Source organism: Peromyscus eremicus, chromosome 8a, assembly GCF_949786415.1.
Source record: "Peromyscus eremicus chromosome 8a, PerEre_H2_v1, whole genome shotgun sequence".
NCBI lineage: Eukaryota > Metazoa > Chordata > Mammalia > Rodentia > Cricetidae > Peromyscus > Peromyscus eremicus.
In genome coordinates, this window is record NC_081423.1 from 61,558,682 (window position 1) to 61,585,773 (window position 27,092).

The following is a 27,092-nucleotide window of genomic DNA, read 5'->3' on the forward strand; positions in this document are numbered from 1 at the left end:
TGGAGTTCCGGCTCCCAGGCGCCTCCAGCCCAGAGTTTCAATAAATACAGTGCAAAGAGGTCTGGAGGCCTAGCTGGGAGACAGAGGGTGGGCGCTGTCACCATGCATAAAACCCCCGAGGCGCCCTTAGGCCATACCACACACGCGCGTCCCGCACAGCCCACGGAAACACGAGCATCTTCCTCTGTACCCGAGAGAGAGAGAGAGCACACACACGATCTTTGCAGACACAGGAACACACGATTGCACATGCGCCGGCCGACTCTCCAACACTGGCCCGGGCCTTGGCGTTTGAGGCGCCCTCTCCTGGCTCTGAGGAGTGGCACCGGTGGGCTTTCCCCAGCAGAGCTAGGTGGTAGCCTAGTCTAGAGGCCTGGTACGGTGGAGTTGGACGGGCTGAGAAGGCACTGGCTTGTGTTGGAGTGGGCCCAGGAGGGGAACGTGTCCAGGTGGAAGATGGGGATACTCCAGCTGTTGATGGACAGTGTGATCGCCAGCACCCCGATGATATTGAGCAGGAATCCGGCACGGGCCTAGGGCGAGGCAAACCAAAGTGAATCAGAGGCCTCTCCTCAGCTGTCAGGGTGCTCAGGACCCCTCCCATCAGCAAAGCCCTCCTTGGGAAGGTCCAGCCTTCAGTCTAAACTGCAGTGTTAGGCAATGTCTTTGTCACTTATCTGACTGCCCATCCTAACAGGGAAAGTGGGGGTTCCTTATAAGCTTCTGGGCCTTTGAGCCTTGTTTTCTCTTAGGCAATTTCATTAAGTGGGGATGCTGCCCCCCCCCCCGCGCGCCCCCCGTCCCCGAACTTCCGAATGTCCCCTCCCTTCATTTGTGACCTGGGATTGTAGAACACAAAGATGACAGCTCCTGCTGTCTCCCACCCTCAGGGCCAGCTCTTCTCTGGGAACCTCAGTGTCCTTCAGCTGCTTTACAGTACCTTGAGACAGGGCAGGTGGAGGGCTGGGGCACTCCGACCTGCTTGCCACTCACCATATCGGACACTTTGAGGCCTCCAAAGGAGAAGACAATGGCGTTGGGCGGCGTGGCCACGGGTAGCATGAAAGCCAGGGAGGCGGCCAGGGTGCAGGGCAGCATGACATAGAGAGGGTGAAGGCAGATGGCCTGTGCCTGGAGGGTGACAGTGGGTACAATCGATCCCGGTCCAAGCTCAGGGAGGAGGCCGGGTCCCAGTTCCTCAGTTTCTTCACTTTGTAGGGGGCTGCTCCGCCCCTCCCCCTTCTGGTCATGAACCCAGTTCCTGGGCAGAGTGCTCTGGGTGACCTGGAGAGGGCCCCTTGACCTCTTGGAGGAGATGAATGTGCTGCCCTGCCCTGTGGGGTGTAGTGAGGGGAGGGGCCCATAAAACCAATCTCAAAGGGGCTCGGGAGGTGTCATCAAAGGCTGTGGGAACACACCTGAGGAGGAAGGGGCCGGGGACGCTCCAGGGAGCAATTTTACCCCCATCACATCTGGAATGACCAGAACAGGGATTGGGTGGGGAGGTGGGTGAGGCCTCCAGCCAGCCCCACTGGGATACTCAGAGAGTGATGTCACTTGGGACAGGTGACTCAGAGGCCAGAAGGCTTTGGGACCTAAGAGCTCAACATCTGGAGAAGGGGGAACTTTGGGTGTGTGTGTGTACTGTCTCTCCATGCGGGAGAGGAGGTTTAGACCAGCCACTCTGACTAGTTGGGGGGGGGGGGGCGGGTAGAGAACAGGCAGGAGGGCTTCCTGGAGGAAGCTGCCGTGTCAGCTCACCATGGAGGCCAGGATGGGTAGGAAGAGCGTGGTGGTGGCCACGTTACTGGTGCATTCGGTGAAGACGGCAATCAACAGACAGAGGATGACCGCTGTGGCCGACGGCGGTATGCGCTCCAGCGGGGTCAGTTTGTCTCCCAGCCACTCAGACAGCCCTGATCGCTGATGGCGGGAGGGGGTGACATTGATGCGGCAGAATGGCCCGGGGTCCCCAGGTCCTCAGCTGGAACTCTGGGAGGCCCTGGCCCTGCCCGCGCTTCGTGGCCTTCGAGTCAAACAACTCTGAAGGAAGTCAGTACCCAGCTAGGTCCAAGGGGCCTCGCTGTTGCTCCTTGGAACCAGTAGGATGGCATGGGGGGGGGGGCAGAAGTTCTAGAGGGAAACCTGGCCATTTGTGGTGTGACCACCTTGCTTTCCTGACTCTCTTGAAGCTCCTGGGTCGCCTGAGCCCTCTCCCTGCTAAGCGTTAGGGCTGAAGGGACCTTGCTTTTGGTGGTGGTGGTGGGACTTGAAGAGACAGGGAAGAGGCTCTTGGGAAAACAGGTGAATCCCAGGGCAGGAAGAGCCCCCGGTCCGTCCCTGAGCACTGTCATGCCAGGCTGTGGGACCTGATACTAATGCTATGCCCAGCGCTGAGTTCCTGTCTCCTCCACATCAAGCAAAGTGTCTGGCACAGTCTGTGGGTACACTAACCACAGACCCAGGCGTCTCCTGCATCAACCCTTAGCTCAGCAGGATCCGGAATTTCAGCTCTTTTGGATGGAGGGTCAAGAGGAAGACGCTCCAGTTCCTGGAAGACTGTTATCTTGCGCCCCCTGGAGGCTGCATCCGGTACTGCTTTAAGCCGATGCTAGCATTGGGGGTGCTCAGGCTTATCGCATTGGCTTCAGGAATACGTGGCTGGTGTGCGGGTGGGGTGCATCGCTGAGAAAGGCCTATTCTTCTTTGGGCTTCAAGAACCCAACTGGGGAAAGGTACCTAAGGCTGGTGTGGGACTATCCCAGGGTTTCCCTCAGACAGGCTCTCACCTCACTGCCTTTGGCCAGGGCAAAGCCCCCACCCAGCAAGATCACGATATTCCAGGGCATCTTATCGTTCACTGTCTTCCAGGTGAGGATGGCAGGAGGAGCCTTCAGCTTCCCTGGTTTTTCTACTCCCCAAGCAGACAAGGGTGGTCACCAAAAGTCAAAAGGCTTTCCCTCCCCGCCACTTGAGGTCTTCCTGAGTGGGTTCCTATCAAGTGGGTTCCTATTAAGCAGGTAGAAGGGTGTCCCTCAGTCTCCATCCCTGTAGTATCCCAACTCTGTCCCCGAGTCCCTGTGTCTTGGCAGGTCACCCCCAACCCTCTAGGCTTTGCTAGCTCCTGCCGATGTGGTAGAAGGCAGTAGACTATATACCTGCAGGCAGGGGCCGCCGGAGACCCTTCCCAGCCCCGGGTCAGGTGCTTACTTGGGTCCTGGGTCAGTCCTGGAATCTTGGAGGGCATGATGAACATAACCAGGCTGATGAAGATGGCCACTGTCCCATCTGATGCCATGCTGTGGGAGGGGTAGGAAGGAAGACTGAGTAGAGGACAGAGAAGGATCCCTGCCGTCAGCATGCCTGGTGAGAGGCCCCAGGGGAGACATCCTGTCCCTCTCAACTCTCTTCCCCTCTTCTGCCTTCCTTTCCTTGCTCTCTAGTGTGGAGTCCCGGGGAGTCTCCCCTCCTGCCCAGTGGCAGGTCTCACCTTTGCCCATTTTCGTTGGCAAAAAGCGTGTCACCCCAGCCTGGGAAGAAGCCTGGCTCTCTGGTGAACCAGAGCACCACCAGAATAATAAAGAGGACAGTGACGGTGATTTCTGCAAAACTCATGGGGCCCAGCAGCTTGTGCTGAGTTTTGATGACCTGGATGGCTGCTCGCTTTTGCTCTTCCTCCCCTTCCCCAAAGCCAAAGTTCTTCCGGAAGCTGCAGGCAGAATGGGGGGGGGGCAGTGTGTGAAGGGTCTGTACCCAGCATGGGGCAAAACCCTAAGCTCTAGAAAAGAGTCCAAGACCCAGAGAGGCATCATGGCATGGTACCTCCCCACTCCCCACCCCAACAGGGTCTCACATAGCCCAGGCTGACCTTGATTTCCAGGCTTACATTATCATGCCCAGATTATGTGGGACTGGAGCCAAACCCAGGTTTCATGCATGCTAGGTAAACTCTCTACTGTCTTGCATTTCTAAGCCTTTGTTTTGTTTTTAGCCTGAGCTGATCTCCATCTTCTGATCCTCCTGTCTCAGCCTCCTGAGCGCTGGGGTTATAGGTGTGTGCCACCATTCCCGGCTTGGGATTATGGGGTTTTTTTCCTTCAACAAGAAAGCTAGATTTTCTTCATCTTCCCCGTGATCACCCTTCCTCTGAAGGGTCTCTTGTGCTGAGACCTTTCTGCCCAGAGTGAAAAGGATGTGTGGCCCAGACTCGAGTGTCCTTCAGGTCCTGATTCTGAGCTTCCCCTCTCATTAATGTTCCAGAAACTGCTCCCTTCCCTCCCTGGGTATCCCTGCCAGCCTCAGCAAAACCTTCATAGTCCTTAGCCTTTCAGAAGGCTTCGCCCGCCTCCTTGTGCTGTTGCTTTAACTCCTACTGGCATTTAGCTTTCCACGTGGATAAATCTTATCACCCGCTGGTCTGTGAGTTTCTCTGGGCAAAGACCATGTTCCACACATCCCTGACTCCTCACAGTATCCAATCCTGTGCTGACTTCACCAACTCCTCCCTTGCCTCACACCACTTCCCAACCTCAATCCAGCCTTCCTGCACCTGCCCAAGTGATCTGTTCAAAGTACAGCTTAACAGCTTGCTGTGGCCCCCTCTGCCTGGGAAGGATGGATGAAGAATGGCTCACACCCCAGTAACACTCAGATCACCACTCTGGTCTGTGTGCCCAGTTGACATCACTAAGTGATTACAGACTTGAGTTCAGCTGAGCCTTAGCAGAGTCTCTGACTATTTACTTCATTTTAGGGTTTTTTTAAAAAAATTATTTATTTATTTTATTTTATTTTATTTTCCGGAGCTGAGGACTGAACCCAGGGCCTTGTGCTTGCTAGGCAAGTGTTCTACCACTGAGCTAAATCCCCAACTCCAGGGTTTTTTGTTTGTTTGTTTGTTGTTTTGTTTTTGTTTTTTTGAGACAGTGTTTCTCTGTGTAGCTTTGGTGCCTGTCCTGGATCTCGCTCTGTAGACCAGGCTGGCCTTGAACACACAGAGATCTGCCTGGCTCTGCCTCCTGAGTGCTGGGATTAAAGGCATGAGCCACTGCCGCCCGGCTCATTTTAGGTTTTTAAGACAGGACTTTATGTAACCCAGGCTGGCCTTGAACTCACAATCCTCCTGCCTCAGCTCCCCAGGTATTGAGATGACAGGTATGTACCAGTTACCTAATCCTTCTCAACATAGGTCTCCAAACTGGAAGGAGGAGTAACTCAGGGTTGCATGTAGAATAAAATTTACCTCCTTATCTTGGCCTCAAGGACAAGGTCCCAATTCTATGTGACACACAAAGTCCTCTGTGATTGTCCCCTGACAGCCTCTTGCATTTCATTTTTCTCTTTGCACTTCAACCCCCGGGAAGCAGCATTTTCAGACACACCCAGGTCTTTCTGGCCTCTGTGCTTCATGCCTCTCCTGCCTGGATGCCTTCCCCCACTTCTATACCTGGCTGCTATCAGTCCTGCAAGAATCGACTCAGATCCATGTCCAGGAACTTCTGGAATGCCTGCTCCCTGTGCTCCCCTCCCTTATGGCTCCCACTGCATCACCACTCATCAGGGCAAGGATAGAGACTGCCTAAGGTGTAGGAGTCCTGGTGTCCAGTCCGTGAACAGGCAAACAGAAGGATCACCTCAAATGCTTCTCTAACTGACTGTGTGGAATCCCCAAGTGCCCATCCTAGGACCATGGAGCATTATGGGAAGGTGCCTGACTGGTGGGGTTAGGGGTGGGGGGAATAGGAGATGTGGTTTTCAGGGCTGGAAAGACGGTTTAGTCAGTAAGATGCTTGCCATGTAAGCGTCAAGATCTGAGTTCAGGCCCCAGCCCTTGTACATAAAAAATGGCACCAGGGGTGCAGAGACCAAAGGGTCCCTGGGGCTCATTGGCTAGTCATTGAAACCTGAATGAGTTCTAGGTTCATTGAGAGACCCTGTCTCAAAAAATAAGGGGGGAAATGATTGAAGACAGCTAATGTCAACCTCTAGTCATCCTACACACTCATATAAACATGTGCACATGCACCTGTCCATACATAAGAACACACACACACACACACACACACACACACACACACACACACACAGAGACATGATTTTCAATCCCAGAATTCACCATTCCTCCAGACTCAGCTTGCCCATTCCCTGGCATGGGAGGCCAAGCCATTAGAGAGAGAGGGCTTCTCATGGCATGGTCCCCACCTTGTTTGGATGAGCCAGAGGCTCCCAGGGGTACAGGCAGGAGAACTGGGCTTCTCTTACCTATGGCACCACTTACTTGAAACCCAGGAAGAGGACCTGCAGCCATACCCAAGCCAACATCAGCAAGATGATCATGGTGGGGAAGGCAAAACCGAACCAGGAAGCAAAGTTCACCACGTTGCCATTTTGGGGGAAGAGCCTGATGAAGAGGACATGGGCTGTTGTGTGACATCGTCCCTGAAACTGCCTGGTCCCATTTTCCCCTGAGCAAGAGTGCAAGTCCCCATTCATCATGCCCTCCCCCAGTTCAGGCACTCACGAGTTGACCTGGCCTTGGAGCACCAGGTTAGGGGTGGTGCCCGTCAGGGTAGCGATGCCCCCGATGCTGGCCGAGTAACAAATGCACAGGCTCAGGCCCTGGCTGAAGCGGAGATGGTCCTGGGTCTTCTGCACTCTTGACTCCGAAGAGGCAGATACAGCCTGTCCATTATCTATGAACAAGGGAAAGCACATGGGGACAGGTGCAAGGCTAACTGCAGGAATCCTGGCTGGGTCCTGTGGCCTCCAGGGCCCCTGGGCAGTGAACAGATGGACTTGAGTTGCCAGGGGGACAGAGACTGTGCCCAGATTCCGGCATTCTCTGGAGCTTTGGGTTGGGAGTGTTCTCAGACACAATCTGGTTCAACTTCTCTTGGGAAACTGAGGCATAGAGAAGCGAAGAGGGTTACCTAGATCAAGCAGGAGGGATGAAGCCCAGAGCATTTCCTGTTCCCCAGACTTCAGCCCACTTCTCACCAAACTCTTGGATTGCTAGGAATGAAGGATGTGCTAGCACAGGATGCCTAGCTTTGTGGTCAGTCTTTATTACTGTTGTTGCTGTTATTATTACTATTTTGTGGTGCTGAGGATAAAATCCAGGGTCTCACACATGCTACATCCCTAGCCCATGGATTTTGGCATTTAATATTTTTGAAACATTACTACTACTACTACTACTACTACACACATGCACACACACACACACACACACACACACACACACACACACACACACACCACACGCACATATGGAAGTCAGAGGACAACTTTCAGGAGTCAGTTCTCTCTTTCCATCATGTAGGTCCTGGGGCTCAAACTCAGATCTTTAAGCTTGGTGGCAGGCACCATTACCTCCTGACATATCTCAGCAGACTCCACTGGCATTTTAAATGTGGGGGAGCCTCAGGAAGACCTGGATGGGTTGTTGATCACTTGCCTGTCTTTTTCCCCATGGGCCTCTGGGAATAGCAGTCATGTCTGGGGGCAAGGTCTACTTCAGGTCTGGGGGTGGGATCTGCTTCAGGTCTCTTACCAAGTTTAGTCACCTCCTTCTGGGGACTTGCTTCCTGGAGCTCAAAGGCAGGGTTATCAGTGCCTTCCTCCACTTCCTTCTGTGAGCCATGAAGCTGCTCCAGAACCGCGTGCCCGATGGGCAACATCATGGCTGTGGTGGCCGTGTTGCTAATCCACATGGAGAGGAAGGCTGTGACCAGCATGAAGCCCAGAAGCAGCCTAGAGGCAAACAGACAGACACACCGCCATTCCAGCTTCCTTCAAGACATGGGATGCCGGTATGTTTCTCCCACCCAGAATCACACGGACTCACAGGGCAGGGCGCACTCCAATGATAAGGAGCACTCGGAGGGCGATGCGTTTGTGCAGGTTCCAATGTTCCACGGCAATGGCCACCATCAGCCCCCCGAAGAACAGTATGTTGGTGTCCTTGAAGTACTCTACGCAGACCTGGGGAGTGAGGGTGTATCTGAGACGCTGGGGTCTCCTCCCTGATACCACCAAGCTTAAGCGGAGCAGTCACGACATCCTCACAAACTGGTATTCCCCGGGGATCTCAGAACCAAATGGAAATGGCCTTTGGGCAATCAGTCACTCCACAGGAGCCAGGTTCCCGCCAAGCTCACCACTTTTGTCCTCTCCAAGACTGGGAGGCTGTAGCCTGAATCCAGGTGCTTGGAAGAGAACTAGTTCCCTGCTCTTTCTGGACAGTATGTGTGGTCTCTACCAGTATCATCCCCATCACCTCAGACTTGTTATAAACAAAATGCTCAGCTAGGCCTGGGAGCTCTGCTGAGACCCCAGGAACAGGAAGAATTCTGGGCTAGCCTGGGCTACACGGCAACACCCAGTGTTAAAATGAAGGAGGAAGAATAAGAGAAGGAAGAAGATGAGGAAGAGGAAGCAAAAAAGAAGAGAAAGAATGGGGGAGGGGGAAGAGGAGGAAAAGGAAAGAGGGGGGTTAGGATGGAGATGAAAACCCCTTTAGATCCGAGTCAGCCCAGAGGTAGGCCTGTCTGTCTGTTTTGCTCCTCAGTCCAGGGCGCTCTGGTGCGGTTCAAACTTAAGAGCCATTACATTAGAAGTATATGGTCGGGGGCTGGAGGGTCGGCTCAGCAGTTAAGAGCACTCACTGCTCTTCCAGAGGACCTGAATTTGGTTCTCAGTGCCCACACCACAGCTCACAACCATCTTTAACCCCAGTTCCAGGGGACCCAGTCTCCTCTTCTGATCTCTGAGGGTACCAGGCACAAATGTGATGCACATACATACATACACACAGATGAAATACACACATCCAATACATAAATCTTTAAATATCTATCTATCTATCTATCTATCTATCTATCTATCTATCTATCTATCTATATCTATATCTATCTCTCTCTCTATCTATCTATATATATAGCTGGCCCTCTGTTAGACTTTTGTATATGGGGTCTGCCCTCATGGACGAGGCACCCTTGTACAGAAAACACTCAGGCAGAAATTGTATCTATACTGAATGTGTACAGACTTTCCTCTTCGTTATTTTCTTTAAAATTTGTTTTACATTTATTTACGTGTGTGTGTGTGTGTGTGTGTGTGTGTGTGTGTGTGTGTGTGTGTGTATGGTGTGTGTGTGTACCTGTACCATGGCTAGAGTGTGGAGGTCAGAAGATATCTTGCAGGAGTCGGTCTCTTCCTCCACTAAGTGGATCCCAGGCATTGAACTCACAGTGTGAGGCCAGGCAGCAAGTGGCACCTCCTCAGTCCTGTTTTCTAAACAATACATTATAGCATTGATTTACTCATTTGGGTATCACAAGGAGGGTGTTTGAGGCTCTATGAAGACACTATACATCTTAAGTAAGAGAACTGAGAATCCTGGGATCTTGACATCTAAAGGGTGTCTTAGAAAAAACCCTCACTTTGTCTCTGTGGATACAGAGACAGATGGCAGTTTATCTTTTTGTTTGCTTTTGACAGGGTCTACCTAGGTATCCCAGGTTGGTCTTGAACTTAAGACCTGTTTCAGCCTCCCAGTGCCAGGCTTGCAGCAATGTGCTAGCGGGACCAGCTGTTGGGGGAGTTCTTCCGTTGGCTTTCATCGCCAACTTGTTGCAGGCTTTGTACCTGTCTGGCAAGGCTCATCCCTCCTATTGTGAAGGAACTCTCACAGCAACCACACGTGTTTCTAGAATACTCTCTGCTTCCTCGCTGATTGTTTCCTACACCCTGTGCCTTCTTCCATGACCTTGTGAAGTGGCTTCCTTGGTTCCAAGGCTCTAGGGAAGATTCCCTCCTTCCCTGTAGCCTTTCCACCTGTGGATGGGGGTACTCACCTCAGAGGCATCCATGATACCCATCAGGGGGAAGAGGATGATGGGGAATAGGGCGGTGACAGCCAAGGGCAGGGCCTCGGTACACCACAACAGTGCCATGAGGATGATGGAGTAAGCACAGTAGGCTTCCTGTGGGCAGGGGGAGAGAGGCAGAGAGAGGTTAGAAGGTGCAGCTGCATTCCCTTCTGCCCTCCAGAGAAAGCAGGCCATCTGTACCAGCATGAGGAGAACTTGGGAATGCTTGGTTCCCAAGTCCAAGGTCCCCAACTCAAAATGGAAATAAACAAAGAGAAGCTAGGGATGTGGCTCAGTTGGTAGAGTGTTCTAGCATGCATAGTGCATTGTATATAATCTCAAACACCACCTAGCCTGTAAGACCCAGCATTCAGGAGGTAGAGGCAAGCTGTTCAGGAGTTCAAACTCATCCTTGGCTACACAGCAAGTTTGAGGACAGCCCAGACTAGCCATGAGATGCTGTCTCGAGCTTGGGTTCATTCATCTTTGTTGTTATTTGTTTTGAAATAGAGTCTCCCTGTGTAGCACTGGCTAGCCTGGAGCTCACTATGTAGACCAGGCTGGTCTTAAACTCACAGAGCTCTCCTTGCTTCTGCCTCCTACGAGCTGGGATTAAAGGTGTGTGCTACCAATGAGACCCCGTGCCAAACAAAACAAGACAAAGTGTCCTCTTGTCTTTGAGCTTGGGGCCTGGGCATTTTAACAGGCCTCGTGTAGCTCAAGAAGACTCCAGGGGTCCCGGGGAGGCAGCTGAGAAGAGGGTTGCGGGAGGAAAGCATCCCGCCCAGGACCTTGATCCTCTTCATCTCATGTTTATTTCTTTACTTAGTGGTTCTTGGGTCGGAGTTGAACTTGGGGCCTCGTGCACGCTAGGCAAGCCTTCTGCCTCTGAGTTCTACCCCATGACAGGGTCAGCTTGGTGGCATCTGGATCTTTGGAGCCTCAGTTTTGAAGCTAATCTTGTCCAAGGGAAGGAATCGACTGGAGTTTTGGGAGGAAGATCTGCCTCTTGCTTGGGCTGCTCAGCACACAAACCAAGGCACAGTTCAATTTTCCAGTTTATTTAAGAGCTTCTCTTGTCCTTGCATTGTGCAAAGAATTTGGGTTGACTCTGAGACACAGACTTTGGGTACCAGAAATTCCCCCCTTTCCTTCTTTAGGCCCACAGGTCCTGACCTCAAGCCTAGACTAGAAGGAGGTGAGACATGGGCCCAAGACATCAGGGGTCCAGCCTCCTAGGCAAAGCCCCTCCCAGGGCCAGGGAATGATTAGCCAGAGGGAGGCCTCTGGGCAGGTGTGCCTGCCCAGACTGTTTGCTGAGGAAGGAACAGCAGGGGCGTTTATAGGCTGTGGGCCAGGACCCTCCTCTCTTATCCACCCAACTGTTTGCCTTCCTTTTTCACTAGGCTCGCCCTTAGCACCCCGCAGCCTTGGTACTCTGATGCTGGGAGAGAGTTTCTTGGAGAGTGAGGAGGAGAGGACCGAGGGAAGAGGAAGTTGTTATTGAGCAACTTTAGGACTTCTGGGTTGAAAACATAAGCACCATTAAGGTGGGTGTGGTGGTCTCACTTTATGGATGTGCCCGAGAGCAAGTGGCTTGCTCAAGGTCTCAGGAGAGCTAAGGAGTGGCAGAGTTAGGACAGGCACTCGGGTTGAGTGGCAGGATTGCATAAGGCCAAGGGCTCCAGACAACACGCCCTTGGGAATAGATAGGAAGGTGCTCGCTCTTGGAGCTGCACCGTGTGCCATGCTCTTGATTGTTTCTGGGCAAGCTCTCATTTATTTAGTGATGCCAGGTACTGATTGAACACTCAACCTCTACCCCTTCTAGCACTGGACCTGAACTCGTTAGCTCAGGGGTAGGTCCCCATGACCCTTGACCAGAGATCCACCTCCTTTTTCGACCAGCTGGTTTCTGCTGGTGCCAGTTTTTTCTTGCTCCACTGTACTTGCCCCGGACAGACAACTGCCTACCCACCCCTTGGACTAAGGGCAGGCCATCCCCTCTGGACTCTTGTGGCTCCAACCCTAGAACTGTCTGGCCAGAGACAGAAGGAGGTTAGGGGTCACCACTGCGGATTCCAGAAGACTGCCCTGGGAGCATCCCAAGTTGTCTTCCTGCCAAGCCCCATGACCTGTGGGTTTTGAATGCTTTTCAGTAACATTCAGTTGTTCCTTGAGGTCCCAGATGAAAAGATACAGATGCAGCCAGTCAGTGGTGGTGGACACCCTTAATCCTAGTGCTTGGGAGGCAGAGGCAGGCAGATCTCTGAGTTCAAGGCCAGCCTGGTCTACAGAGTAAGTCCCAAGACAGTCAAGGCTCCACAGAAAAACCCTGTCTCAAAAAAACCAAAAACCAAACCAAACCAAACCAAAACAACCCCCCCAAACAAATAAACAAACAAAAAACAAAAAGAAAGAAAGAAAAGAGAAAGATGCAGATTAATTAGGTCAACATGTTAAAGTCACGCAAATAGTAAGTAGGCAAACCAGGCCATCTGGGTCTTGAGGGTCAATTTTACACTCCACCTATGCTCAGTTCTTCCCCTTTGAAGGAAGCTCAGACACCCTGTGACTGGAGAGGTAGAGGCATGAACTGGAGTTCTGAAACCAAATCACCACCTTCTCAGGGCTGGCCACCTCCTATTGCCTGGATTTAACAAGGGGCTTCGCTTTGGGGTGTGTGTGTGTGTGTGTGTGTGTGTGTGTGTGTGAAGGCTAGAGGTCAACATCCAGTGTTGTTCCTCAGGAGCCATCTACCTTTTTTTTTGAGCCTGGTTTTCTCATGGGCCTGCAGCTTACCTGTAGGCTTGGCTGGCTGTCCAATGAGCCCCAGGGATCCCATCTCCACTTCCCAGCACTTGGGTTACTAGCATGTGCCACGATGCCTGGATTTGTTTCTTTTTTAAGGTTTATTTATTTATCATGTATAATACAGTGTCCTGCCTGCATGTATGCCTGCAGTCAGAAGGGGAAATCTGATCTCATTACGGATGGTGGTGAGCCACCATGTGGTTGCTGAGAATTGAACTCAGGACCTCTGGAAGAGCAGCCAGTGCCCTTAACCACTGAGCCATCTCACCAGCCCATGCCTGGATTTTTATGTGGGTGCTAGGGATCAAATTTGTGTCTTCATGCTTGTGTGGTAAGACCTTCACCAACTGAACTAATCCCCAAGCCCTCACCCAGTATGGGGTTGCCTCGTGCCTGTAATCTCAGCATTTGGGAGGCTGAGGCATACTCCAGGGCCATGCCACCCTCCCGCCTAAGCCTTCTGGTGTATGCCACCACACCCAGGTGAGGTGCTTCATTTTTGAGACCTCGTGAGCACACTGTCAAGGTGCAGCCTGGAGAGCTCAGGGCACCTGTATGTTTACCGCATGGCTCCCACCCTCACCCTTGATGGCTGTGCCAGTGTATCTGTTCTCAAAGCCCCACCTTGGCCCTGGTGGCTTTAGACCTGTGTCCCTGATCCACCTCCCTAGCAGTCTGCCAAAGCATAGTGAACCTTGCTCGCTTGTTCCTCCTGGATTATGGGTTCTCAGCTGGGATGTGGAATCCTGGGGCTCCACAAACTTAGATGGGAGAACTATGCTGTCTCTCTGGGAGCATCTTATGACGATTATGAGCATAGGCAGCAAGGTCAGCATAGATTGTCCTGGCTCACAGATGGCTCCATTATGGGCTCTCTGTATCATAATGTTCAAACTGATAAGCATTCACTAGAAACCATACCTTACTACACATTATTATACCTTACTACACCTTACCATGAATTGCCATACCTTTCGAGACCTTATAACACCTTACCAGACATCATCATACCTTGCCACATCTTACAATACCTTACCATACTTTGCCCCACCTTACCATACTTTGCTCTACCTTACCATCCCTTACCATACATTACCACATCTTACCATATTTTGCCACACCTCACCATACTTTACCACACCTTACCATGTTTTACCATACCTTACCATATTTTACCATCCCTTATTACACCTTACCATACTTTGCCACACTTTACCATACTGTACCATACCTTACCACACCTTACCATACTTTGCCACACCTTATCATTCTTTACCACACCTTATCATACTTACCATACCTTACCCTACCTTACTTACCACACCTTACCAAACCTTACCATACTTTACCATACCCTCCCATACCAACACATTTTACCACGTAGACTTTGTGCCAGTGTGGCGGTGCATGTGTCTAAGCCTAGTACTTGTGTGGTAGGCAGAAGGGTCAGGATTTTAAGGCCATACTCAGCTACATAGGGAGTTCCAGGCAAGCCTGGGCTACATGAGACCTTTACTTAAAGCAAAACAAAAATGAAAACAAACAGTCAAACAGGGCCAGAGAGATGGCCGAGTGGGTGAAAGCACTCGATGTCAAGCCTGATGATCTGAGTTCGAAACCTGGAATCCACATGGTGGAAAGAGAGAGCCAGTTCCCACAAATCGTTCCCTGACCTCCACGTGTACCACCGCACACATGTGTGCATACACACAATATATAAACAGACACATAAATATAAAATAACTCAAAATCCAACAACAAAAATGTAAGCTTGTGTTGGATGAATTTACCCATGTAGACAAATGACGTGTTCTGCGCATGTCTGAGATAGGTAAGACAGTTGTCCGTGTTAGCTTGTAAGTGCTTCAACTAAAAACAAGTTTATGGTCAGGCGGTGGCGGCACAAGCCTTTAATCCCAGCACTCGGGAGGTAGAGGTAGGCGGATCTCTGTGAATCTGAGACCAGCCTGGTCTACAGAGCAAGTTCCAGAACAGCCAGGACTACACACAGAAACCTTGTTTCAAAACAAAACAACAACAAAAGGAAAACAGGTTTATGAAGCTGAGACTTACCTGCACTATTTTCACTTTTTGTGTGCATAAGTTCGTGTATGTGTGTGTGTGTGTGTGTGTGTGTGTGATTGAATGTCTTCTTCAGTTGTTCTGTGCCTTAGGTTTCTCTCAGACAGGGTCTCTCATTGAACCTGGACCTTGCTGACTCAGCTGGACTGGCCAGGCACCTAACCTCAGGGATCCTGTCTCCAGCTCCACACTGTTGAGATCACAGGTGTTGTTGGGATCACAGGTGTTGTTGAGATCACAGGTGTTGAGATCACAGGTGTTGTTGGAATCACAGGTGTTGAGATCATAGGTGTTGTTGAGATCACAGGTGCTGGGATCACAGGTGTTGTTGAGATCACAGGTGTTGAGATCACAGGTGTTGTTGGGATCATAGGTGTTGTTAGGATTACAGGTGTTGGGATCACAGGTGTTGAGATCACAGGTGTTGAGATCACAGGTGCTGGGATCACAGGTGTTGTTGAGATCACAGGTGTTGAGATCACAGGTGTTGTTGGGATCACAGGTGTTGTTGAGATCACAGGTGTTGAGATCACAGGTGCTGGGATCACAGGTGTTGCTGGGATCACAGGTGTTGTTGAGATCACAGGTGTTGGGATCACAGGTGTTGGGATCACAGGTGTTGAGATCACAGGTGTTGTTGAGATCACAGGTGTTGTTGGGATCACAGGTATTGTTGGGATCACAGGTGTTGAGATCACAGGTGTTGTTGGGATCACAGGTGTTGTTGGGATCACAGGTGTTGTTGGGATCACAGGTGTTGGGATCACAGGTGTTGAGATCACAGGTGTTGAGATCACAGGTATTGTTGGGATCACAGGTGTTGTTGGGATCACAGGTGTTGTTGGGATCACAGGTGTTGAGATTACAGATGTTGTTGGGATCACAGGTGTTGTTGGGATCACAGGTGTTGGGATCACAGGTATTGTTGGGATTACAGGTGTTGGGATCACAGGTGTTGAGATCACAGGTGCTGGGATCACAGGTGTTGTTGAGATCACAGGTGTTGAGATCACAGGTGTTGTTGGGATCACAGGTGTTGCTGGGATCACAGGTGTTGTTGGGATCATAGGTGTTGTTAGGATCACAGGTGTTGGGATCACAGGTGTTGGGATCACAGGTGTTGAGATCACAGGTGTTGGGATCACAGGTATTGTTGGAATCACAGGTATTATTGGGATCACAGGTGTTGAGATCACAGGTGTTGTTGGGATCACAGGTGTTGTTGGAATCACAGGTGTTGTTGGAATCACAGGTGTTGAGATCACAGGTGTTGAGATCACAGGTGTTGGGATCACAGGTGTTGAGATCACAGGTGTTGTTGGGATCACAGGTGTTGTTGAGATCACAGGTGTTGAGATCACAGGTGTTGAGATCACAGGTGTTGTTGGGATCACAGGTGTTGTTGGGATCACAGGTGTTGTTGGGATCACAGGTGTTGAGATCACAGGTGTTAAGATTACAGATGTGTGCCACTGCACTTGTTTTTAAAACTCAGGATTACAGATGTGTGCCACTGCACTTGTTTTTAAACTCAAGATTACAGATGTGTGCCACTGCACTTGTTTTTAAACTCAGGATTACAGATGTGTGCCACTGCACTTGTTTTTAAACCCAGACACTGGGGATCTAACTCATGTTTATGCTGTAATCTCTTTACATACTGAGCGGTCTCTCCAGCTCCCCGTTGTCACTATTTTTGGGTGACTTTGTTACAGATATTTTGCTTTTGAGACAGAGTCTCAATAAATTGTCCATGGTGGCCTCAAACTCTGGGACTCAAATGACCCTCTCACTTCAGCTTCCCAAGTATCTGGGAATAGGCATGTGCCACCAGGCCTGGCTCTGTTACAAATACTGGATTGTAGCTATCAGACACTGGCTGCCTGCCCACATCAATTCTAGCAGTTACCTCCCAGTCCATCTCAGCATACTGTTTACACCGTCACTGTTCGGGAATGACAATAGTCTCTATGCTACATGTTTCTCTAAGGCACCAACAAGGAAACACCTATTTTTAAACTGCAATGGGGTTTTCCTGGAAACCTGGATTCCTAATTGCTTTCCTTTGCAAGTAATATTCTGGGAAACATAGAAGTGAGGGAGGCCTGACGGCACCTTGATGCACTGTTAAAGGTGGGAGGGTCCAGCTTGGAGCTGGTGTGCTGCCAGGGTTCTGTGAGGTTTTGTGGTTAGGTGCCACCCTTTGGGCAATGCTAGGGACACTGGTGGGACTTTTTCCTCTGCCCCACAGCATGTCTGATTCCAGGTCAGCACCCCCAGCTCCAGGAATGGGGAATCCAGGGATTCCAAGCCACACTAGAGCTCATTGTCTCACAGATGAGAACTGTGACCGGGCAGCCTGACATGATGCTCCAGTGGCTTACATCCTGGTCTCTGGCAGCCCCCTGGGGCTGCTATGTGGCACAGATCCCAGGGGCACAGTTCCCATTTCAGTGAAGGCAGAGCCTGTACTAGGGTTGTCGATGGGCCCAGGGCTCAGTAAACATCAGAGAGTTTTGTACTGAGCCCTTTCTATCTTCTTTCTCGGGCCAGGAGGGGAGCTGTTCCCAGTTCTGGGTCCTCACTGCCACTAAAGCAATGTATTCTTGTCTTAGTAACTATTTTTTGTTGTTTGGGGAAGGGTTCAGTGCTGGGGGGCATGCTCTGCCCGCCCAAGTTCACTGAGCCCCACACCTGGGTCTGGATGCCTTACACACAACACTCCTATCTTGCCCACTCTGCTCCAGTTTGGCCAGACATTGGTCTCCCTCGATTTCCTCAAGTACCCTATCTGGTCACAGAGACCTTTGCACACAAGTCCCTCTCTTTGAATTTCCTTTTCCTCCCCATTTTGCCTTGTTGACAGTCCATTCCTAGACCTTAGCTGGGTATTCCCACCTAAGGGGAGCCCCTTCCCATCTTTTTTGAGACTGAGGCTCACTCTATGGGCCCTGATGGGATCTCTTGTTCTCTGCCTCTCAGGCGCTGGGATCACACATCTGTGCCACCTTGCTTGGCAACATTTAGTTTTAGGAAATAAAAGAGTATTAATCTTTGTCATCGGACCATAAACTGTCCACATCTGTTTCTGCCAAAAGAATGAACAAATGCACCACCTCAAAAGATATGATTCATGCCCAGCTTGGCCTCCAGGGAGTCTGTGTGGGCTGGCTAGGTGGGCTGGCCTGCCAAGTCAGCAGTGAGCAGAAAGACTAACTCCTTAGAGGAGCCAAGGTTGGAGGCTTACTGCTTTCACAGTGAAAAGAACCCAAGTCTCCAGACCCGGCTTTAACATCGTGTGTCTTTGAACGAGTCACTTAACCTCTCTTGGGTTATTTTTTACCCTAAAAAACACCATGAAGCATCTCCAGCCATATGTACGTGTGTCTCCTTTATAGGAAGAAAAGAAACATTTTGTCCTGGTGGGAATAGGCTAAGGAGGAAGTGGGTAGCAGGTATGGATGTGTGGAAATGGGATGTACCTAGTGAACAGTGAGTGGGCAGGGTTCATTAGAGAGTAGCGTTGGACTTCCAGAGAATCAGGTGGCTATCTGAGGCACACGTGGAAATGAGGGCGCCAGAGAAGCCAGGGCAGACTCTGGACCCTGGGGAATAGCAAAAGCAGGGAAGGGCAAGGGCTGTGGACATGATGGCCTTTACCCATCACAGACCCAGCACAGCGCATGGCTCTGAGGCAGGAGCAAATGCCCACAGTCTCAAAGGTGCCTCAGCTTGTTCCTCCTGGTGATTGAAGGTTAACTTGGGGTGGAGATGGTAGGCTTACAGCGAGCCATTTCCACTGTCCCTGAACTCCAGAAAATGAGGGTGTTGCTGGCAGGGTGCAGGGACATTCTCAGGGCTCGGAGCAAGCTGGGACATTTCGGTGGCAAAGGAGAGACCAGAAGAGTGAGGGTCCCAAGGGGAAATGACCTTTCCTGAGTCCCATACTGCTAGACTGGAGAAGACTTCCAGGGAGGAGATGCTGAGCGGGTGCTGAGGAATGTGTAGCAGTTTGGTTGGTGGGCCATCGTGGTGTGGGGAGAGTAAGTACAGAGGGGTTGAGATGAGGCAGAAAGGTCAGGTTCCTGAAGGTGTGTACACTTGAAAGGAATCCTGTCTGCCTTAAGAGAGATCTAGGATTTTAACTAGAAGACAGTCCCATGGAAATGGGAGGCCTTTGAAGGACTGAAGGAGGGAGAGTGGAGCGCCAGCCAGCCCAGTGTTTTAATTAGATGATTGTACACAGGCTGGGGGAAGTCTGGCAGCGGAATCTGTGCTTAGTACACTCGGAATCTGTGCTTAGTACACTCGGAATCTGTGCTTAGTACACGAGAGGTTCTGGGCTCTGTCTCAGCCCAAGAAGAAAAAGAAGACGATGAAGGAAAGGAGGAGGGAACGAAGGAAGGCCACGTGGGTGCTAAGGTGGGGTGTGTGAGAGCATTTGTACCCACATATGGGAACCTCTGGGGGCTTCTTACCCTGTGCAGGAATCAGGACCCCGTCACAGCCTGAAGAAGCCTTGCATTTCCTCAGACTAAGCTTTTAAAATGTACTGAGTAAAATAACCCAGGACTGTGAAGAAAGCCAACTCTACTGAAATGAGGAAAGAACCTCGTGTGTGTGTGTGTGTGTGTGTGTGTGTGTGTGTGTGTGTGATCTTTCCCAGGCATAACAGGCAGATGTTAATTGCCCAATACCTTTGATGACTGCATAGATGAAAATCTCAAACGGGACAATGGCCAGTTCAGCTTTGAAAATTTGTCTCTGATCCACCTGGCTCAGACCCCTACCCTCCCCCCAATTCCTTCAACTCGCAGCAGGAGTGTGTCCTTTTCCTGCCTCCTGCTTCCAATTCCAGACCAGCCGGACCTCTTCTAGACCCTCCCCATGCCAGCAGCCTCCGTTAGGGACACCTGAAGCCACCATCCACTCCAAAGCCTCCGGTGCCCCAGCCTGCCTTTGAGGCTCTGCCAAAACGGCAGCTACAGCCTCTGATGGTTCGCGTTTGGGCAAGTGCCATTTACTTGGTTCCTCTTTGAATGGCTTCTTCACACTACCTTCTGAGGACCGAGGGAGAGTCTGCAGCCTTCTTCTCTCTCTACAACCCCACACCCATTCCCCCACCCCCGCATTTCCAAAACAAAGCTCTTTCACCCCCCCCCCCCCCAAAAAAAAAGGATCTGTTGTTCCAGGTGTGAGCATTCTTGGCCAGGTGTGAGCATCCTTGGCCAGGGGAAGGTTTGGGAGAGGTCACTTTTATTTTTCTTGGTGTTTTTGAGACAAGGTCTCACTATGTAGCCCTGGCTGTTCCTGGAACTCCCTCTGTAGACCAGGCTGACCTGGAACTCCATTCCCTCAGCTCTACCTAGCCATTGAGAAGATGTTAAGTCAGATGCTGATGCAGGTAGGAAATGGCCACTAAGGGAACTACAGATAATTCCGTAATTCTTTTTTTTTTTTTTTTTGAGACAGGGTTTCTCTGTGTAGCTTTGCGCCTTTCCTGGAACTCACTTGGTAGCCCAGGCTGGCCTCGAACTCACAGAGATCCGCCTGGCTCTGCCTCCGAGTGCTGGGATTAAAGGCATGCGCCACCACCGCCCGGCTAATTCCGTAATTCTTGATCGGCTACATTCCAACTCTTCACAATCACGAAGTCTTAGTCAATCACTTAGCAAAATCTTAAATACAGCTGTGCCTTTGTCAGAGATATCTCTTTCTCTTTTCCTCCCCTCTCTCCTTCTCTTCCTCTTTCCCTTTCTCCATGTCCAGGTCTCACTATCATTACCCAAGATGGCCTTGAACTAGACTCAAATAATCCTCCTGCCTCGGTCTGCCAAGTAGCTGGGACTCCTGGCACATCAGGCTGAAACAGTGGATTCGCAGTGTCACAGGATTCACAGTGTCACAGGATTCGCAGTGTCACAGGATTCACAGTGTCTGTCACAGGATTGTGAACAAAGCTTTGGGGACAACTCCTGACATCACAGTTTGCTCCTGGACCTAGGCCCTGCTGTATCTACAGAAGAGTGGACTCAGTCAAGCTGAGTGACGGGAACTGGCGTTCCCACAGTCCTCTGCGAATTTGGTCCTCACAGAAGCCGAGGGGCCCATCTGCACTGTAACAAGGTTTTACCATTGAAGACTCTGCCTTCCTTCCCACGATGCTCCTAGGGGTGCTGGTGACCCAGGTCATGCTTTAATAATCAGGGTGTAAAGTCTTACGTCAGAGTACTTCCTGTCTCTATTTCAGGGACCTCCTGGCTTTTTGGGGGGTGGGGAGTCCCCTTTCACTCATCCTTCCATGTGAAACCTATCTCCATACATCCCAGGTGCCACTCTCTGCTGCACCTGGGGACCACAGCTCACCACTTGGGGCTATGTGACAAAACACACTTCTCTGTTTCATAGACAGGAGCATCTGAGGCCCTGGTGGGGCCAACAGCTCATCTGAGCAGCTGTGGGAAAGTGTGAGTCCACACAGGGCCCAAGGCCTTCTATGTTCTCTGGGAGCCAGTGGCAGACAGGAAGCCATGTGGGGTTTATGGAGCCCTAGAGATGGGATAATATGATGCTGGCTGTTGTATCTCCTCCTAGCGTTGGTGATCAGAAGGTCTGTAGATAATGTGATAGCATATACTCCACACATGCTCTGAAGTGCCCTCTGTTATCTCCCTGGCTCCAAAAGTCATGCTTTGTTCTCTGCATCCTGGTCTCTCAAGATAGAGGGTCTAAATTCCTTGTACAGATGTCCTCTATCTTTGGGCTTCCGCTTGTCCTGAGGATGCTTATCACCAGTTCTAAAGTGCACAGGACTGTGCGTCCTGTGCCCACGATTAAGAAACGCTGCTTTCCAATGATTTACTAAGTACAGAATCTCTGTTTTGTGTGATGGAAAACCCCCACAAATGGACAGTAGTATCAGGACATAATATCATGAATATAATAAATCAATACAATTAATGTAATTAATGAATATCATAAATATAATTTTTGAAAAAAAGAAACGCTGCTCTCTTCCATTTTTAACACAGACATGTCCATCTCAGCTGATCTCTGGCCAACATGGCATCATTACTGTTTTCTACAGATGATCTTTTTGAGCTCCAAGAGACTTTTGCATTTTTGATTGACGTTTATAGAGACATGAGCACGCTATTTACCCCTTATTGCCGGAAGCACAAAGTCCTCATTTCTTCCCCAGCTCACAGGGCTGCCATAGGCTGCCCTCTCCCCTCCTTTCTGAACTTGACTGTCATGAAGTTGTAACGGCGCGGGCCCCTAGCTCAGCACTGCTGTTTGCCCCGTCAGCTTGCCAAGCTCACCCCTGCGTGAGCCAAGCTCACCCCTGTGTGAACCCTTTGCACCTGCTGCAGGTTCGGCCTGGACAACTCTTCACCCAGAGCTGGGTTGAGCTGGCTCTTACAGCCACTCTGGTCCTAGGGTAACTGTCCACTCCCCGGGAGGCCCTACTTGAGCCCTGTCCTGAGGGCAGCTCCTCCCCAGGTCGTATATGGAGATACCTGCCATACTGCTCCCACAGCTTGGGCAGCGCACATTCTTATGTGTGTCCCCACGTCACCCCTATAGGAATGGCAACTCCCCCACATCCTCTCTCCAGAACACACAAATGGTACTTGCCCCACAGCACTGAGTACGAGGCTCACCCACAAGGGAAGAGATGAGTGGGCATGGGATTTCTGCCGTACAGTGGTGCTTGTGCCTGCAGGGCTGGACAAATGCCGCGCTGTATGCCGTCAGCTGGCACTGTCTAAGGGGACAGCAGTTAAGGGGGTCACTCTTTTCCATAATGGCTACTGCTGGCCTCGTGCTTCCCCGCTGCCTGCCCTCTGTGGGCCTCTGGCAGCTGTGGTTTCCCCCGGCCTTCAGGGTTACTCAGTCCACCTCAACTCCTTAGGAGAAGCCACTGCCTGCTCTGAATGCTTCAGCCCCCTCGCTACATCTGTGTGGCACAAACACCTATCTTCTCCTCGGGACCCTAGCTAGGTCAGGGGCAGCACATCTGTGTTTTTGTCCAGTTGCCCTTGGGAAAAAGCAAGGGTGTCCCAAATGTTGGTGACAGAGGGAACGTGGAACACTTGGCCGGCTGGTCATGAATGAGAAAGGCTTGAGAGGGGATGTAAGGGGGCCCCCTCGCCTCCCCAGACAGCTTCAGGCAGAGACCCCAAGATTACTGCCTCCACTTTTTTTTTCTAGATGGCATTAAAAGCAAGTTACATCCTCCCTCTGGGCCTCAGTTTACATGTCTGTGGAATGGAGACAGTAGCAGCAACATCACAATTGAGCAGAGGCCTCCGTGGGAAACAAGGGCGCTAAGGCTTCGAGGCCTGATGCCTGTGCCAAGTGCATAAAACACATCCAATAAATATTAGCTATATAATAATAATATAATAATATAATAAATAAATTACAGAGGGCTGAGCTTTGGTGGGGGCTCTCCTTCCCATGTGAGGAGCCAGAGTTAGGAGGCTAATTTTTTTTTTCTGGAAAGTACTTGGATTATGTCAAGTACTATATTTAATATTTATTTTTTTCTTTTATTTATTAATTTATTAATTTTTATTAAGAAATTTTCTATTCACCCTTCATACCACCCACAGATCCCACCTCCTCCCTCCTCCCACCCCCAGCCCTCCCTCCCAAGCCACACCCCATCCCCACATTCTCCAAATCAAGGTCTCCCATGGGGAGTCAGCAGAGCTTCTTTAGCCTAAACTGTTTGGGGGACACCCAGGCAGAGGGGGGGGATCAGGATCCATCCTTGGTGCATGGGCAGGCTTTTGGGAGCCCGGTGCCTGCGGTGTGGCACCTTGTGCAGCCTTGGTGTGGCGGGGAGGGGCTTGGACCTGCCTCGGCTCAGAGGCTAAGTTTTAAGTTCATGGGCTAATTACAGAGAGTAAGGCTCAATAGGAATTCAGGAAATGTTTTCCCTTTGCCCACATCCCTTCATTTATTTACCTAACAAGTATTTTCTGGGCATCTTGGATACACCTGGCCATGGGAGTCTGCAGAGAGTAAGCCAAAGCCCCAGCCTCAAAAAACAGGAAGAAAGTAAACCAATATACAAGTTTTTTGTTTGTTTGTTTGTTTTTTGTTTTTGTTTTTTTGAGACATGACCTCATAAATCCCAGGCTAGCTTTAAACTCATTGTGTAGCTAAGGATGACCCTGAGCTTCTGATCGTCCATGTCCCAACCGCTGTGATTGCAGGAATGTGCCACCATGCCGTTTCTGCAGTGCTGGGGACTAACCCAGGGCTTCATACATGTTAGGCAAGCACTCTCTACCCACGGAGCCACATCCCCAGCCCCAGACACATTCTTTTAAACAGGGATTGCTCTGTAAATAAAATGCCAGAATGACTAGTGTGGGACAGAGGGCTTCTGAAACAAATTTAAGTGGAACTGTAAAGGAGAAGAATGCTTCTGGGAGAAGAGCCCAAACAGAGAGAAGCCCCAGGTAGTAGAGGTGAGATGCAGGGAAAGGAGTCTGGGTGACTGGTCTGCCGGTGTGGAGCCTCGGGGACTGGGCATCTTAAGTTAAGTAAACTTGATTTCTAAGTTTAATGGGAAGGCAGTATGGAGTTGGCAGGAGGTCTTGGGGATCCCCCTGACAGTAGGGTGGTGGGTGATGTCAGGCAGCCAGGGACAGGTGAGAAAAGACAGAGTAGAGAGTCTGCCCGGGTGGGGACTGTTGCCATTCAGAACACAGGTCTCCCAGACTTCTGACAGTTCCACCTATGATTTCCTGATTTTTAGGGAGGTGCAAAGGTGACGTCCTGATCTTTCCCCAGGCTGGTGACTTGTGGTAAGTAAGATCATCTGAGGTGATATGGGGTGGTGGTAGCAAACCACAGCTGCTGGGCAGAGTAAGGAAGAGCTACAAACCATGCCTATCCCCAAGCTGCATTGCAAGGCTGTGGTTAGTGGGTGGGTGTTAGTGGGCACACTCAGTGTGTTTTCCACTTATAAAAGTATCAACCTAGGGTGAGTTTACTGGCACTCGGTCCGATCATAAATTGGAAACATTTATCGCGTGTTGAGGGGACAGTGAGTGCACAGGCCCTGCTGGTGTGTGAGCAGATGGAGGAAAGTGACCATCCAGAATGACCTGAGTCACGGCTGGCATTGAAAGGAAGTAAGTTGACACATTTCTCAGTAAGATGGTGGGAAGAGTCTTCTGGAGATGGCAGTCTGAGCTTCGAGTTGGATGGGGGGAAGCACAGGCTTCATACAGAGAAATATCCGTGTGGACCGAGCTAACGGGCTAATACAATTGTAGAGGCTGGAGTAGGATCCTCCAGGACTTGTGGGCACAGAGACACTTAGGGGTGGTGGGTGGGGTTCTTGTTTTGTTTTTGAGGCAAGTTCTCACCACTCAGGCTGGTTTTGAGCTCATGATCCTGCTGTTTCGGCCTGGCTGAGATTAGAGGTACGCACTACCACACCCGGCTAGGGAGATGCTTTTCAAATCATGAGGCAGCATACAATTACCTGGCCCGGAGTAGGGAGGGGTGCAGGGGGGAGGGGCACAGGAGGGGTGCTGGGAAACCCGCAGAGAGAGAATCTGATGGAGAAGGAGCCCGGGAATGGCATGTGGGGAAGGCAGAATGAGGTGTCCTCGAAGTCAAGTGAAGACAACATGGTAAAGAGGGTGTGACCAGCTGGGACAAATCCTGCTGCAAGGTTGAGAAAGGTAAGAATGGGCTTTGGGTTGGGACCCTGGAAGCTGATGGGAATTTGAACAGCAGAGTCAGAGGAGATGGGAGAAAGCACATGGGTATGCATGCAGGCACACTGAGGCTTGCTGTTAGGAACGGCATAGAGGAGGAAGGCGGGACCAGAGAAGGAGTAAATGGGAGCTGAAGGAAAAGGTCTTGTTTGTTCCACATGAGACACATAATAGCTTATTTATATGCTGATGGCTCGGTCAAGCAGGGAAGGCAAAATTGATCATATAGAAATAGAATTCCTGAGTGGGGTGGGGACCCAAGACCCAGAGGTGGGCCTGGCCTCTCAGGATCGTCGATTGAGTCAGGAGAGGGTACGCAGAGGCTGTGTGCCAGAGGCAGGTGGCAGGGCCAGCCAGGAACAGTGGGCAAACTCTGGAGTTCCTAACACACTGCATTTCCACCAAGAGACACAGCTTCCCACACCCACTCGGGCTTTCTCCACCATGTGACCCTCTTTCCAAGCTGTGTGTGCTTCTCTCAGGATGGTGGTGCTGTCACACATGTCCCAGCCTGTCTGGAATCTAGTTGATAGATTCCCGGCATAGAGACGCCACTGGTTTTGGTCTGAGAAGGTCATCTCAAAAATCAGTCAGGCTTTATGACTAGGCAGGTGTTAGGGGCCATATCCTGGGCCTCCTTCCTCAGAGATAACATAACCTAAAGGCCTTCCTTGATTTCCCTATCTGTAGCAGTAAGTAGTGGTTCATTGGGCAGTCCTGGGGGTGTGGGATGGTCCAGGGCCAAGATTCAATATCAGCCTTAGAGACAGGGCCACACCTCCAGCTCTGCCTTTTCCAATCCATGCCGTTTGCAAAGGCAGCTAGACTGCAAAGTTAAGGTATGAGACCCTCTTGGGGGCTTCCTTCCCTAAGCTCCGGGATCATTTCACTAAAAATTATGGATTTCTTGTTTACAGGTCAGTTACTTATTCTATTTCTACCTGGGAAGGCATAACTGCCTGAGGCCAGCTCTCTCCTAGTCTCCTTCTCAAAAGCTCTTGCCTCTTCCTGTCCCTGGCTGGCACTGAGCTCAGGCTGAGTGAACACACAGTAGTTAGAGAAACTCATCCGTCCGATCCTGCATTTCCTTTAGGCAACTGCCTTTCGGTCCTCAAGCCAGCGGGCTCCAATGTCCCCGAGCAATTGGCACAGGGACTTTGGGTGCTGAATGCCCTGCAGAAACCACCCTTGGCTCCCGGGAAGACCAGGAGGCGGTGGCCTCACTTTTTGGGGAGAGGAAGTGAAAAGGGAATCCTAAGGATACCCCCACTTTGGCCCCAGTGATCTCTCCCTGCCGCCCCTAGAGTTACCTATGCCAAGGGAGACCCAGCAGTCCTTACCTTAGTTTGGACAATGATTGGCAGAGGTAACAGGAAAATGGGCAGACATAATGCAATCAAGTAGAAGCGATAGGCCCATAGGCCCTGCCAGCAGGTGGCCATAGTGCGGACCGGCCGGTCGGGGCTGAGGCTGTCACAGCAGCTGCCTCCAGGAGTCTCGGAAACTGAAGGACTGAAGAGGCTGTGAACAGTAGGTGGCCTGGGGCAGCTTATATAAAGGCAGCTGAGTGTTAACC

General features: G+C 50.9%; 1 protein-coding gene across 1 annotated transcript; it reads right to left on the reverse strand.

Moving 5' to 3' along the window:
* Nucleotides 1-27,044, reverse strand: Slc13a2 (solute carrier family 13 member 2). Its single transcript, XM_059269554.1, has 12 exons — nt 26,857-27,044; nt 9,858-9,986; nt 7,847-7,983; nt 7,553-7,752; nt 6,521-6,692; nt 6,278-6,400; nt 3,491-3,709; nt 3,211-3,299; nt 2,790-2,911; nt 1,762-1,923; nt 994-1,131; nt 1-533 (listed from the first exon to the last, which is right to left on the reverse strand). Exons 1-12 carry the CDS (start codon nt 26,956-26,958, stop codon nt 366-368), a joined length of 1,761 nt encoding a protein of 586 aa, XP_059125537.1. The 5' UTR covers nt 26,959-27,044; the 3' UTR covers nt 1-365.
* Between the last annotated feature and the right edge of the window lie 48 nt (nt 27,045-27,092).